Below are 13,423 nucleotides of genomic sequence, written 5' to 3'. Positions count from 1 at the left end.
TTAAGATATATGTATACAGAAGTCGCTAGTTAACAATTATAATTGGACTGTCTCGATACCCAGTCGCACATATTTCTCACCGGCGGCAGATAAATCGTCGTAATTAAAAATGGCATTTAAAGTAATCTCGCGTGATTGCATTTCGTATTGAATATCGCGTACGATCGCTCGAAACGTGCAAAACATGCAAATTTAACATCGACATTGCTACTAAAATTAATATTATTTGTAATATTAATAATTATTGATTAAAATCAATTAAGATAGTTTAAAATCTTAATATTAATACTATAAATAATATTAACTTCACACACACACACACACACACACACACACACACGCACGCACGCACGCACGCACGCGCGCGCGCGCGCATGATTTTTCACCTTATGGAAAAATATTAGATTAGTGAAAAACTTATTAGAAAGAATATAAAAATCGAATGGTTTTTCCAAATTATTTCTAACTATTTTTTCGTGAATCTAATAATATTTTTCTATAAGAGTCGATTGTTTATAATACACGATATCATGTCGTAAGAGAATATTTGCAGTTCGATCGATCGTACCGAGGAGTAAATATTACGCGCGAGCGTAATCATTTTGATTAGACACGTGTCATTCAGTATTTACAAAAAAAAATTGCGAGATAAAGAGTACAATAGAAAACAACGAATTTCTCCCGTGCACGATGGGAGGATACGGACGAGTCTCTTCGAGAGAGACGTTCCTCTCTGTTTTATGGCAAGATGGCCCATTCGACGTGGCACTCACTGCAACCCCTAAACGTTGCAATAACTTTTCATGATATTTTTCACTAACATTTTTTTCAATGGTCCTCATATGACTCAAAACCACGTTCGATCTTTCAAGCCCGCGAGACTGGATGTCACTATTTATGCTATCAATTTACAAACGTTCGACTAAACAAACTAAACAAGCAGCAAAACAATTCGATAACATTTCTAAATGAAGCTCGCACATTTCCTCAGGTCGAGTCTTTACAATTTGCCCGAAATAAATCTCACAATCATTAAACTACTATTGTTCACTAAATTGTCCCGGCATCATATCTAAGGATCCGTTTCAAACGTATTCTTCAGACGGTTTGGGGATATTCGCCGGTAATCTGGGTACTCGACTGGTACTGTCCGGCAGTTCGGCGATGTCAATAAATACGCCGACGAGGCTCTCGAAGTTGGGTCCCCAGTTGAGTAGGTAGTCCCAACTAAGAGCATCCTCGGCAGCAGCGGTGGTAGTGGTGGTGGTGGTGGTAGTGGGCGAACCATTAGTGGCATGGGTGCCATAGAGGAGGCCGCCCATATGAGTCGATAGATCGTCATCAGAGGCGACGAGAGTGCTAAGGGAGCCGCGAAATGAACTGTCGAAGCCATCGTAGTTGCCAACGTTTGGCGGCAGCGGTGGTTTCGACTGCGATGATTCAACATTGCTCCTTCCCTGCGGGCTGCTCCTCTCGTCATCCTGTTTGGCGAACAGGTTGTCAGATCGCTTGTCGCCCACTAGTGACCCGTTGTCGTATTCAATCTCCGAACACGTGAAGCTGTCATTACCACTCTCGTCGGTAGTTGACGAATTTCGTCGTTCGAGCCTCTCTACCGGGGGCGTATGACGTCGGTGATGATGAAGAGGCCCGTGCGCAGGTGGGCCCCTGGCTTCGCTGGAGGAGCTCACGGCATCCAGAGTAGAGACCAAGCTGGACGTTCTCGGACGAGAATTGAGTCGCTCAATCTCTTCTGCTGTGAGACCCATTGGGCCCGATGACACATTATTCACAGAGTTTTCATTGTTGGACTGAGGGGCCTTCCTGCTGGCGGTCGAACCTGATAATTGACTCATGATGGGCGAGTTCAGACTTCTCTCGCTGTTAGAATTTAATGCGTCCTTGCCGACACCGCCGGATGAAGACGTGGTGGCCAGCAGCGCACTTTGCAGCGGTTTTCCGCTGATGTCGTGCAATGTGAGAATCCGCGGTTGTTGTGCAGATAATTCGCTACTGGGAGATAATCTCGCCAGAGGAGTGCTCTGGAGCAATTTTGGCGCTGGTCCAGATGATTGGTTCACGTTGGGTGGTGGCATAGCTCGTGGTGGAAAAGGTCCGTTATGACGATGTTGTTGTCCCGTGTGTTTGTGATGATTACCATAATTACCTGTACAATAAACAATTTCTATTTAAGTCAATTTAAATAATTTTAAATATATAAATATATATACGCCTTTTAATAATACAATAAAATACGCTTTATTATATTATTAAGTAAAATTTAAAACGTTATTTTTGCACTTCAGTCGACATCAACTAAAAGGAATATAACATTGATGTTATATTACTTTAGTGTCGACTGGAACTAAACATTAAAATGTTTGTCTTTAATAAATGATTAATCGTCTCTCACCTATAGGAGGAGGTGTGGCTTTATATTTCCTCATGCCATCACGATAACCCTTGTAATGATATACGATGTCAATATCGCTAGGCGCAATGGAACTGGCGTTCTCCAAGTCGTAATGCTCCGGGATGTCGGGTTCCGGGTTATGCTCGTGAGGATGAAGAGAGATTTGGGTGGGCGGTGGTAACGGTGGATGCTCATCGCGGATGGGAGGCGACTTGGTGACTTCACGCTCGATAATATCCGGTCGTTGTGGTCGATGCTCGGCGGTAGAGTTGATCTCGCGCTCTTTGTACTTCTTCGAAATCAACTCAGGACCCATGTGACCGACGCCGCGCAAATCCGATGTGTCAGAAATATACGTGTTCTCATGACGGGACATGAGATTGTCATTTCCAGAACCGACCAAAGGATTGCCGGTCATGATGGCATTGGTATTTTTGTTAACAACCGATGGTGCTGACTTCTCTTTGTTCTGCCGGCGTAGTCGGAACACTATGAAACTCACCAAAATGGCAATTAATAGGATGACGAAGAAGACGATGACCAAAGTAATGCCAATACTGAGAGGGTCCGCGGCCGTGGCCGCACCGATACCAATCGGTCCTCTGCATCCAGTGTTCACTTTGCCATGATAAAGCACATTTTTGAAGATAGAACCGGAACCGTTGAATGGTTGCACCTCATTATTGATGGTAAAGTTAGCTAGACAACCTTCAAAACTCTTAAAGCCAGCGTTATGAGCATAATAGAGATCCTGGCTGACTCCACCAATCGATAAGACGGACAAGTATGGATCAAGAAAATCGTGAACTCCTGCCAAATCTAACTCATCGCCTGTTAGAGTATTGTCGATCAACAGTCTTAATCCTCGAGCGTAGGCATGGAGAGTCAGATTATGCCAACGTCCGTCAGCAAGACTGCCCTCAATATTAATCGACATGTTTACTGGTGATCCAAGCAGAGACATGTAAATCAACTGGCCGTTGCGAAGCTGAAACACATTATAGTCGTATTAATTAGAAATGGAATCCATTTATTTTATCCGTTTTTTATTCATTTATCTGTGATCTAAAAGTCAACAATCGATATAAAACAAAAGTTGATATATCTCAGAATGCATCCAATTTATAATTAGTTTAAAATATGATTAATATTGTTATTAATTTTTGATAATAATAAAATTAAGAAAATTCTTGAGAATTAATTATTTTTTAAATAAATGATTTTAATATTTATTATGAGACAAAAAGGTATCTCACCTCTACAGATGTAAAATGCTTATTTGTTGCAGCGTATATTAGGATACCATCGGGCCTCACGGTTTTGAACATCAAGCTAATTGTCTTCAAAGAAGGATTTGTTATAAAGCTCGTGTCCTCGATAAGACCACGCTTAACGCGATTCATATGCCATATCGTTGAACCACCGTAAAGATACTCCAACAGTTGCATTCTTCTGTGTTTCTCCGAAATCTGCACAAACACCACAATTCAAAATTATTTAAAAATAAAATTAATGGAGTATTAACATAGTTGAATTAACATCTCTAATCACTTGAACATTTAAATCCTTTTACTAATCTTTTTTTTACTAATAACTTTTAAGAATTTATTATATCTCGTATCTATAATATCAAACAATATAATATTAAATATCTAATATTAAACTTTTTAATAACAATAAATTCATTATTGTATAAATTCATTATTATTTTTTCATTATTACATTTATTATATTAGTAATATTAAGTAAATAATAATAATTATAATAATTATAATAAAGTATTATCCTATATAAAAAAATCAATAGGATTTATTTATTTTTACCTTGAATTGAATAAATCCTCCCTCACTCAGTGTGATGGGTTCCAGGGCACCATGGCAATTGGGCGCTCTCAAAGATCCGCACTGGCACATCACTTGATGCCACTTATCGTGACATTGAGCATCTACGTCACAGACGGATGCAGCATCCTTTTCATCTTTCAGGCAAGGATTCCGTTGCGATCGGACACACGTGGATTTCACACCACGCGATGCGAGCGGATTCGTCAGATTCAAGGTCCTTCCATTTATTGACACCGAGTGAATGCAACCCACGAAGTCATCAGAGTGCACTTGGCCTGGACGCTCCAACACGGGATCGGCATTCTCCAAGCCGCCCAGTAAAAGAGGATTATTGTTGAAGTTTAAGGTCCTGAGAACGTTAATAAGCATTTTTTAATTTTGATCTACAGCAATCAAATATTTTGAACAAAATAAATCATTTTTTAAAGATTCATCATTCTTAGTAATTATCTCTATTAGCATCAAGTAATCAAGTAATCAAGTTTTACGATTTAAAATAAAGATTCTATAATTGGACAATCAAAACTGTATATAACGTTTAATTTTAATAGAATTTTAGAATGCTTAAAAGTTTAGTTTTCAGTTCAATTTTAAGGTGTCATCTGTCGATTATGAATTAATTTTCTTTTGTTAAAAAAATGTATTGGAAAAATTAATAGGATTCTCACCCAGTCGGACCCACGTCGCCCGCGTAACAGGTACCATCACCTGGTCTGCAATCGTCGCAGACGTCGCCGTGTTCCTTGCAAGTGGACACACTGAGTGAGATAACTCTGCCGTTCCGAGTGGCAGTGACCTTGTGCCATTCACCATCCGATACCGGCCGGTCTGTCTTAATAGTGACGGTAGTGATCGCACTTCTGGCACCGCCGTACGAGAAGACCACTCGGCCATTTATTAATTCCAACACGACGAAATCTGAGCGGCCACCCGTCTGCGGTGCATAGTTGTAAAGTAGCAAGGCGTCCGGTTTTGTGGTGGCGAATACCATAGTGATGTCATTCGTGTTGGAATCCAGCGCCGGGAATGCCATATACGACAACTCGTGAAAACCGAAAGTCGAGCGTTCGCAATGTCGGCCGTAGCGACCCTCGGGACAGCTACATCGATATCTAAGTGGGTAATAATTTTATATCTTATTTCACTTTTGTACGAATTAATACTCAGTCATTGAATAGAATAAGTATATAGATTGCTGTTATTTAAAATTATATTTAAAGGATCAACAAACCCAGGTTTTTCTCCCACACATAAACCACCGTACAAACAAGGATTCGGTCGACAGGAATCGGTGATGGCTTCACAGTGATTTCCTCTGTAGCCCGCTCTGCAAAGACAGAAGAAGCTGAAGCTATCCGGGCTCTTTCTACAAGATCCGCCGTTTCGACACGGATTGCTGGCACACGCATCACCTCTCTCGAGCTCGCACAACTTGCCATCGCGATCGATAGGACAAGTGCATTGGAAATCGTATCCTAAACGTCGGCACTGTCCTCCCTGTAAAAATTTTTGTATCACATTATATATGTATATTAAATTTTGTTCCATGTTTTATTTATAAAATATCTTTTTTAAGTACTTACCAGCAAACAGGGATTTGGAGAACACGGATCCTGCCTTCTTTCACATCTATCACCGGTGAAGCCGTCCCGACACTTACAGGCCATCTCGTGCAACATTCTGGGCGACGTCAGGATCAGCGCTTGGCTGTCGGTGATCCTGGCATCATCGTATATAGCCAATCGGTCGCTGCAGCTGCCCCCGTTTTCGCAAGGCATGTGTTTGCATGGAGAATAGTTAATGAAAAATGAGTGATCTTCGAGCAGCGTCTGGATTTGAGCTTGATTGGTCATCAGTAGATCGGTTACTTCATATCTCATCCGATATCCTGAGGAAAATGAATAAAATATTATCAAAGTTACATTATTACTTTCTAATGTATATAATATGTTGTGAAACCGGATAATATTAATAAATATTCCAAGTAATATTAATAAATAATCCAAGTAATAGTAGTACGTATAGTACAATACTACATTGACATCATTAACGTGAAGTTCAACAAAATCTTCAACGTTTCACTCATTGTCAAGATGGCATCATTTTTATCGCAATAATCAAATGTTACTTGGAATAATGACATAAATATATCAGTTTGATATCCAATAATACACATATTTTAACTTACCTTGCGGAGATTCCACTGCCAAGTGAACGTTCAGATCCGGTCCGTTTTCACCGATGCTAAAAATGGTGAGTGTTTCGCCGACATTGATCTTCTGTTGCAAAAGATCCAAGAGAGCCCGGTAATATCGGCTAAGAAAATCATTAGCGGTCAATTTGAAAATTTGCAGGGTCACGCTGTTCTCGATAGTGGCATTTGAGAAGATCAAGAAATCGACGGTGACTTTGGAGACTACATCCGGATGTCGTCCATCGTTGCCAGAGATGCTCAAAGAATATCCTATTTCTATATAGCCAGACAATCAAGATATTAGTTAAAAAGTTTTCTACGTAATATTCTACTTAGAATAAATTAAGATGTTCATAGATATCGATGATAAAATGTGTCTAAACCTCAATCGAGACATAACATTAAGAAATACTTATCAAAAAGATGCGTCACTTTTTAAAAAACATAAATATACAAATATTATTTTTACAAATATTCAATTTCATATTGAAAATTAGTTATTTTTAATATTAAAAACAGTTTTTAATACTCAAAATAATAAAAAAAGTAATAAAAAAAATTTGTTGTAAATCTCTTTGTTGTAAGTCTCGAGAAATCTGACATTTCGCAATTGATGTATAACGTGCCTGCTGTAATTTTATTAGTGTGCAGATCGCAGGCAGTGGGAATGGTGAGTACACGCGAACTCGCGCCTTGAATGATCTTGCATGTGAAAGTCCCGGTGATATCCGGATCATTGGGATGCACATCAGCGATCTTTCCCAGTGGTGTTTTACCATTGAATGAATGCACCATTACATGCACCGATCTTGGCGTGGATGGACTGTCGTTTTGATCAGTGACGATTACAATAATATTATGCTCACTCTTCATTCGGGGTATACCCGAATCCTCCACTTCAATCTATACACACAAAAATATATTTCATTAACTTTTCTTAAACACTATTTATATAAATCAAAATAGAAATTTTTTGTCTTCTTGTTTTTTTGTAATCTGATATGTACTTTCTTAGCAATTCTAGTGTTTCCAAATTCTGTTGAAAAATTTTATTTTTCATAGATTGATTTAGGATTGATTGATTGAAAGAAAAACTTATTACCAAGTTTCATAAACATAAAATTAAAATAATCACTATTTTTATTTAAAACCCTTTGAAATATTAAAAACTATAGAAATTTGGATCTAGAATCTCGATTTTTATCAATTATAGAAATTATATTAGGAATTATACATAAAAATTTTCAGTGTAATCTATGTGTACCTGCAGAGATCTTAAAATTTTCAGAAGACTAACCGCTTTATCGCTTTTCTCCGATAACAAATAATGTAACAAGGTACAGTTAAAATCACTTTTATTAAATGCGATACCAACCATGAGCTCCAACTGCGGCATCGTTTCTCTATCAAGTCTTCTAGTGGTTCTCAGTATACCCGAATGCTTGTCCAGGGTCACCATCTCGCTCTGTCTTCCTCCGATCAATCTATAGGTGAACGGCGCGCCATTGGGTGGCAGATCAGGATCAGTCGCGCTCAAAGTCATGATACTAGTACCCGCTGGTTCGTTCTCGCTGACGTAACCAATTACTTCTGGGGGATCAAAGACTGGGCCGTTGTCATTTACATCTTGCAGCTCGATGTGCACCATTGCGGTGCCAGTTTGAGGTGGTGAACCGGTGTCAATCGCGCCGATCGTCAGATCGTACGAGGGCACGGTTTCGCGATCCAATTGCTTCGCCGTCTCAATGTCACCGGTCTGTGGATCGACTTTGAAGGCTTGACCGAGATTGCCACTGATAATGGAATACGAGAATTGATTGTTCTGCGGCTTGATGTCCTTGTCGATCGCGCGGACAATGATCACGCGGGTGCCATGAGTAGCGCTCTCCGACACGTTGATATCATAATTGTTCTGCAGAAATTCTGGCGGATCGTTACCATCCTGAATGGAAATGATTACTTGCGCTTCATCAGTGTCATTGCCACGTATACCACCACCGTTCTTTGCCATCACTGTTAATACCACTCGATTCTGTGTCTCACGATCAAGCTGGCGCGACACCCGAACGATGCCAGTGTCCGAGCCAATCGAGAAGCCGCGGTCGTTAGACGAGCCCACGAAAAGATAGTATACACGGCCATCCTCGCCCGAGTCCTGATCAGTCGCCTGAACCGCGCCAACTGACGTGCCCACTTCGGCACTCTCCGAGACGTCCATGTGAAACACAGGTTGAATAAAATGAGGATAGTACTCGTTCACGCCGGTGATGTGAACCACCACAGTTGTAAAGCCGACCATTTGCGGGTTTGAATCTGGATTGGCCGCGACGATGTCGAGAGTATACTCATTCGTCTCTTCGTAATCGAAGGTAGCATCTGATGTGATCACACCGGTATTACCGCGGATGCGAAAGTAGTCCTTGCCGGTACCACCTAGGATTTCATACTGCACTATGGCATACTTGGGTGAGTCAATGTCCCGAGCGACCACCTGGAATTTTGTGATAAAATATAAAAAATTACAATACTAGCATACTTGACTTTCTTTTCCCAATGTGCTTATAACTTTTTTATTAAAATACATACATCCCTGATGAAAATTTTTCTCAGAATTTTTCATATTTCATATTTCAAGTAATTTTTCAGAATTTCTATATAATTTTTCAGAATTTCTATATAATTTTATAATTTTCTCATATTTTTTAAATGAATTGGAATATTTTTCAAAAAATTTATATCTTTGCTCAGAATTTTTCATGTATATGTTAATTATGAAATATCGTAAAATTTCTAAGATTTTTTTGTAAGTATAATTTCTGACGAAATACGTTATAAAATGTAAAAAATTTTTTAATATTTTTTTTAAATTATGGGATGAGAAATTTCAGAATATTTCAGAATTCACTTGTATGAAAAATTCTGAAAGAAGACATAAACTTTTCGAATATTTCTGAGTATTTTTCTGAAAAATGTTCCAATTCGTATAAAAATTATGAGAAAAATTTTCACCAGGAATTTGCTTGACATCGTTAAATTTCTTAATGCATTTCGTTAAAAAAATTTTTTTACATTCATTTTTATATTCATTTTTATAAAATTTTATAAGTAATCGAATTGGGTTGAACATTAAGTATGTCATATCCAAGCATGTTGTTTTCGTTTTAGCTCTAAAAATCATCAATTGATTTATTTAAGAAATAAAAAAACTTGAAATATAGCAAATTTATAATGATTTCTTCATATTTATTTTAAGCTCAAATTTCAAATAATTTATCTAGCTAGCTAGTCGGCTAAAAATGATGCCAACAAACATAAATCTACATGGAGTAAAAAAGTCCACGATGAAATATACCTTATAAACAAAACTATCGGGCGGCGAATTTTCCGGTAAAAATGCTTCATATATGCTTTGATTGAAGGTCGGAGGGTTGTCATTGATGTCAGTGACATGGATAGTTAGGATCGCTACTACTTGCTTCGGCTCGAATCCCATATCCGTGGCGGTGATGTTTAGTCGATATTCCTGTACCTGATCGTAATCAAAAGGCTCAAGTCGAGTGACTACGCCGGTGACAGGATGTACATAAAACTGATTTTTTTCGTTTCCTGATGAAATTGTGTAGCGGATCATGCCATTGGGCCCACTGTCGTTGTCATAGGCGTAAACCGTCTGAAGCGTAGCATTGATCACCTCGCTTTCTGGCACTCTGACCTGGTAATTATCAGCGACGAAGGCAGGTGTATGTTTATTCTCACCGGAGATTATAAGGGTCAGGACAATTTCATCTTTCTGCGGTGGCACGCCTTTATCGGTGACGCGCGCTTTTAGCAGGAATGTCGCGCCGATGGGAATGCCGTTGAGACTCTTGCGCACGTAAACCCAGCCAGATTGCTCCTCAATGGCGAACAGAACATCAGTTTCGTTCATATTTTCCAGGGAATAACTGACCTCTGCGTTCACGCCAAAATCGACGTCATCATGGGCAATTAACTGAATAATGCGCTTGCCTACTTCACAATTCTCCGGTACTGCTGAGAGATAGGATCTCTGCTCAAAACGAGGAGCGTTGTTGTTAGCATCTACCACGCTCACGTGCACCACTGCCTTCGAGGACATTGGTGGTTTGCCATTATCAGTGGCGATTACTGTCAGCGAGTACAGATTCTCCGGCGAGGACGGCCGATGAGTATGTTTGTAGCGTAGGGCACGCTTGCTGAAGACATCACCGGTAGCTGGATCAACAGTGAAAAGATCGGACGGTTGCAGTAGGCTGTAAGATATAACGGAATTCGGTCCCTGTTTATCACGATCAGTAGCCGCGACCGTGCCAACATGCATCACTTGTGGCTGAAGTTCGGGGAAGAGGAAATGATAGGTATCTCCATCAAATTCGGGTGCGTTGTCATTTTGATCCTGAATAGTGATTGTCAAGGCAGTCTCTGCTCGCCATGCTCCGTCCCCTGCTGCAACCTATAATGAAGTTATTATAGAAAATAATATTAGGAATTAGAAATAGAAAATATAAAGTATAACATAAATGCCTACCTTCCCTCAAATCTAAATATGTATACACTTTTAAATGCAAAAAAATGTTTGACTCTTTTAAATTTCTAATAAACAATCTCTCTAAATTTTTGTATTATTTTTTTGTTGCAATTCTTTTGATTTTATGAAAATATTGTGTTACAAATCTACGTCAATTACATATAATAGTGAATCAAAACTAAATATCTTACCTTTAGTAGATACTCATCCTGCTCCTCTCTGTCGAGCTGTCCAGCCACAGTCACATTTCCGCTTAAAGCATCGATGGAAAACTTCATTCCTGGATTTTCGGTAAAGCTGTAACTGACGTTCGCATTCTGACCAATGTCCGGATCACTGCTGGTAATGCGTATAACGAACGTGCCAATTTCCGCGTTTTCTGTCACGTTAACGCTGAACAATCGCGTGAAATGCGGCGGATTATCGTTCTTATCCAGAACGGTAACGAGCACCATGGCAGTGCCGGTTAATTGGGGATGACCTTGATCTCTGACTTCCACGATGAGCTCATAAGACGCAATCTGAAGGAATTTCAATATAAATATAATTGAATGACACTATTAATTAAACATATGAGATATTTTCAGAATTCTTAGATGGACAAAGATAATTACAACTGGCTTTAATCAATTAATTGGATATTATGATATATTATGATAATTGGCTATAATATCCGCACCTCTTCGCGATCCAATTTCTCATTGGTCTCAATCTGCCCGGTTCTACTGTCAATGATAAAGAACCCGGAAAAATCATCGACTAGATGATAAGTAACTTGTCCGTTTTCACCAGAATCGCGATCTTTCGCTGACACTTCGATAACGAATAACGGCGGATATTCCTCCTCTATCACGGTCGCGTTGTAAATAGCTGCCTCCATAATCGGTGCATTATCATTGGCATCCGTGACATTCACTAGAAGTTGGAGAACGCTACGCAGCGGAGGTGTGTCCGAATCACGAACTTCAATCCAGGCTTCGTAATGCGGAGCTGTTTCATAATCAAATCCAAAAGCAACCACGACCTAAAGAAGAAATGTAATAATAGAATAAAAAATGTGTAATATATTAAAAACTAATGAAAATCATTTTTAAAATAGTTTTAAATTTCATATGAAAAGAATTAAATAAGTAAAATTGAAATGTCTGATCTCATTTACCTCTCCGGTGTGAGGATCGATTCTTAAAGCATCTCCCACATTTCCACCGGCTATACCATAGATCAAGTTACTCGCTGGCCCGCTCTTCGGTGTGGTAGCGCTCAGCTTGGTGATCACTTTGCTTTCGGACACATCCTCAGACAATGTGAACCTCGTAGTGACGCTGGATCGGAAACTGGGGAACAGCTGCCGCTCCCACAAGTGGATCACTAGATCGGCTGTGACGTGCTGAGGCTCGACACCGCAGTCCGATGCCAGTATTTGCAATTGATAAGTGGTCTGGTCATCGATTAGTTCTTGAGTAGCACGGATCACACCATTGTTGAGGTCGATGGTGAATCGATTGGCATCCTTGCCATGCAGCCGATAAACAATCCGCGAATTCTCGCCGTCATCATCATCGTTTGCTTTCGCGCCAAAGACAAAGTCACCTTTAAAAAAAAATCGACATCAACATTTGGATTTGCGGTTAGCTAACTAGTGAACAGCAAAACATTTTTTGATGATTCTTTCTTTCAATAATCAGCAACTAGTTGTAAATTTGCTCCATTCATTCTCAGATAATTTAGAAATTGAAAGTTAAATTTGATACTTGCAAAGGTCCTCAACAATTTTGCTAAAAAATCAACCTGATTTCTTAAATCTCTCAAACAAAAGAAATTCTTTTTCACTTTTTGAATTTTCCTAGAATCGCCAATCTCGTTATACCTGATTTAGTTGCGTTTGGAACATAGGCTGTATATCGAGGACTGGAAAAACGAGGCGCATTGTCGTTCACATCCGTCACATAAATCGTCAGATTAACGGCAGAAGCACGAGGTTCTGTCGGGCTTGAGTCTCTGGCCACAAGAGTTAAATAATACACAGCAGTTTGCTCGCGATCCAACGGTACCGTGGTGAACACTTCGCCCGTGTCAGGATCTGCGGAAAATCGCTCCGCTTTGTCTCCAAGTAGGTTGTAACTATTTTGAACAAATTATTTAAAGTATACTATCACACAATAAAATTAAACCAAGCATATTTTATCAATACAAACTATTATTTTGCTATGATTGTTTTGGATCCTTAAAATAAGTATATTTTTAAAAAGTTTCTATATAGATTCAACTCGCAAAATTTTGTGTAAAAAAATAGAATCTATAACTTGCTTACTTAAAATTATTAAATTCCTTAGTACCTATTAACTTAAACTCTAATTAGAGTTAAAAATGCGATACAAAGACAGAGAGAGAGAGAGAGAGAGAGAGAGAGAGAGAGAGAGAGAGAG

At 39.2% G+C, this 13,423-nt stretch overlaps 1 protein-coding gene across 1 annotated transcript in view; it reads right to left on the bottom strand.

The window, feature by feature from the left end:
• Positions 1-1,085: 1,085 nt before the first annotated feature.
• Positions 1,086-13,423, bottom strand: part of LOC105623511 (cadherin-related tumor suppressor) — a 125,504-nt gene continuing 113,166 nt past the window's right edge. Inside the window, exons 8-23 of the mRNA XM_012204904.1 lie at positions 13,309-13,333; positions 12,865-13,118; positions 12,157-12,587; positions 11,677-12,021; positions 11,189-11,518; positions 9,804-10,922; positions 7,827-8,942; positions 7,078-7,354; positions 6,446-6,727; positions 5,841-6,145; positions 5,489-5,754; positions 4,926-5,369; positions 4,237-4,606; positions 3,670-3,882; positions 2,414-3,401; positions 1,086-2,167 (exon numbers count right to left, since the gene is read on the bottom strand). Coding sequence (XP_012060294.1) covers positions 1,086-2,167; positions 2,414-3,401; positions 3,670-3,882; positions 4,237-4,606; positions 4,926-5,369; positions 5,489-5,754; positions 5,841-6,145; positions 6,446-6,727; positions 7,078-7,354; positions 7,827-8,942; positions 9,804-10,922; positions 11,189-11,518; positions 11,677-12,021; positions 12,157-12,587; positions 12,865-13,118; positions 13,309-13,333 — 7,847 coding nt within the window. The remainder of the gene's footprint in view (positions 2,168-2,413; positions 3,402-3,669; positions 3,883-4,236; positions 4,607-4,925; positions 5,370-5,488; positions 5,755-5,840; positions 6,146-6,445; positions 6,728-7,077; positions 7,355-7,826; positions 8,943-9,803; positions 10,923-11,188; positions 11,519-11,676; positions 12,022-12,156; positions 12,588-12,864; positions 13,119-13,308; positions 13,334-13,423) is intronic.

The sequence above is a fragment of the Atta cephalotes genome (assembly GCF_000143395.1).
Source record: "Atta cephalotes unplaced genomic scaffold scaffold00058, whole genome shotgun sequence".
In the NCBI taxonomy this organism is placed as follows: Eukaryota; Metazoa; Arthropoda; class Insecta; order Hymenoptera; family Formicidae; genus Atta; species Atta cephalotes.
The sequence above is the reverse complement of the archived record's forward strand: the minus strand, read 5'-3'. Positions and strand labels throughout refer to the sequence as shown.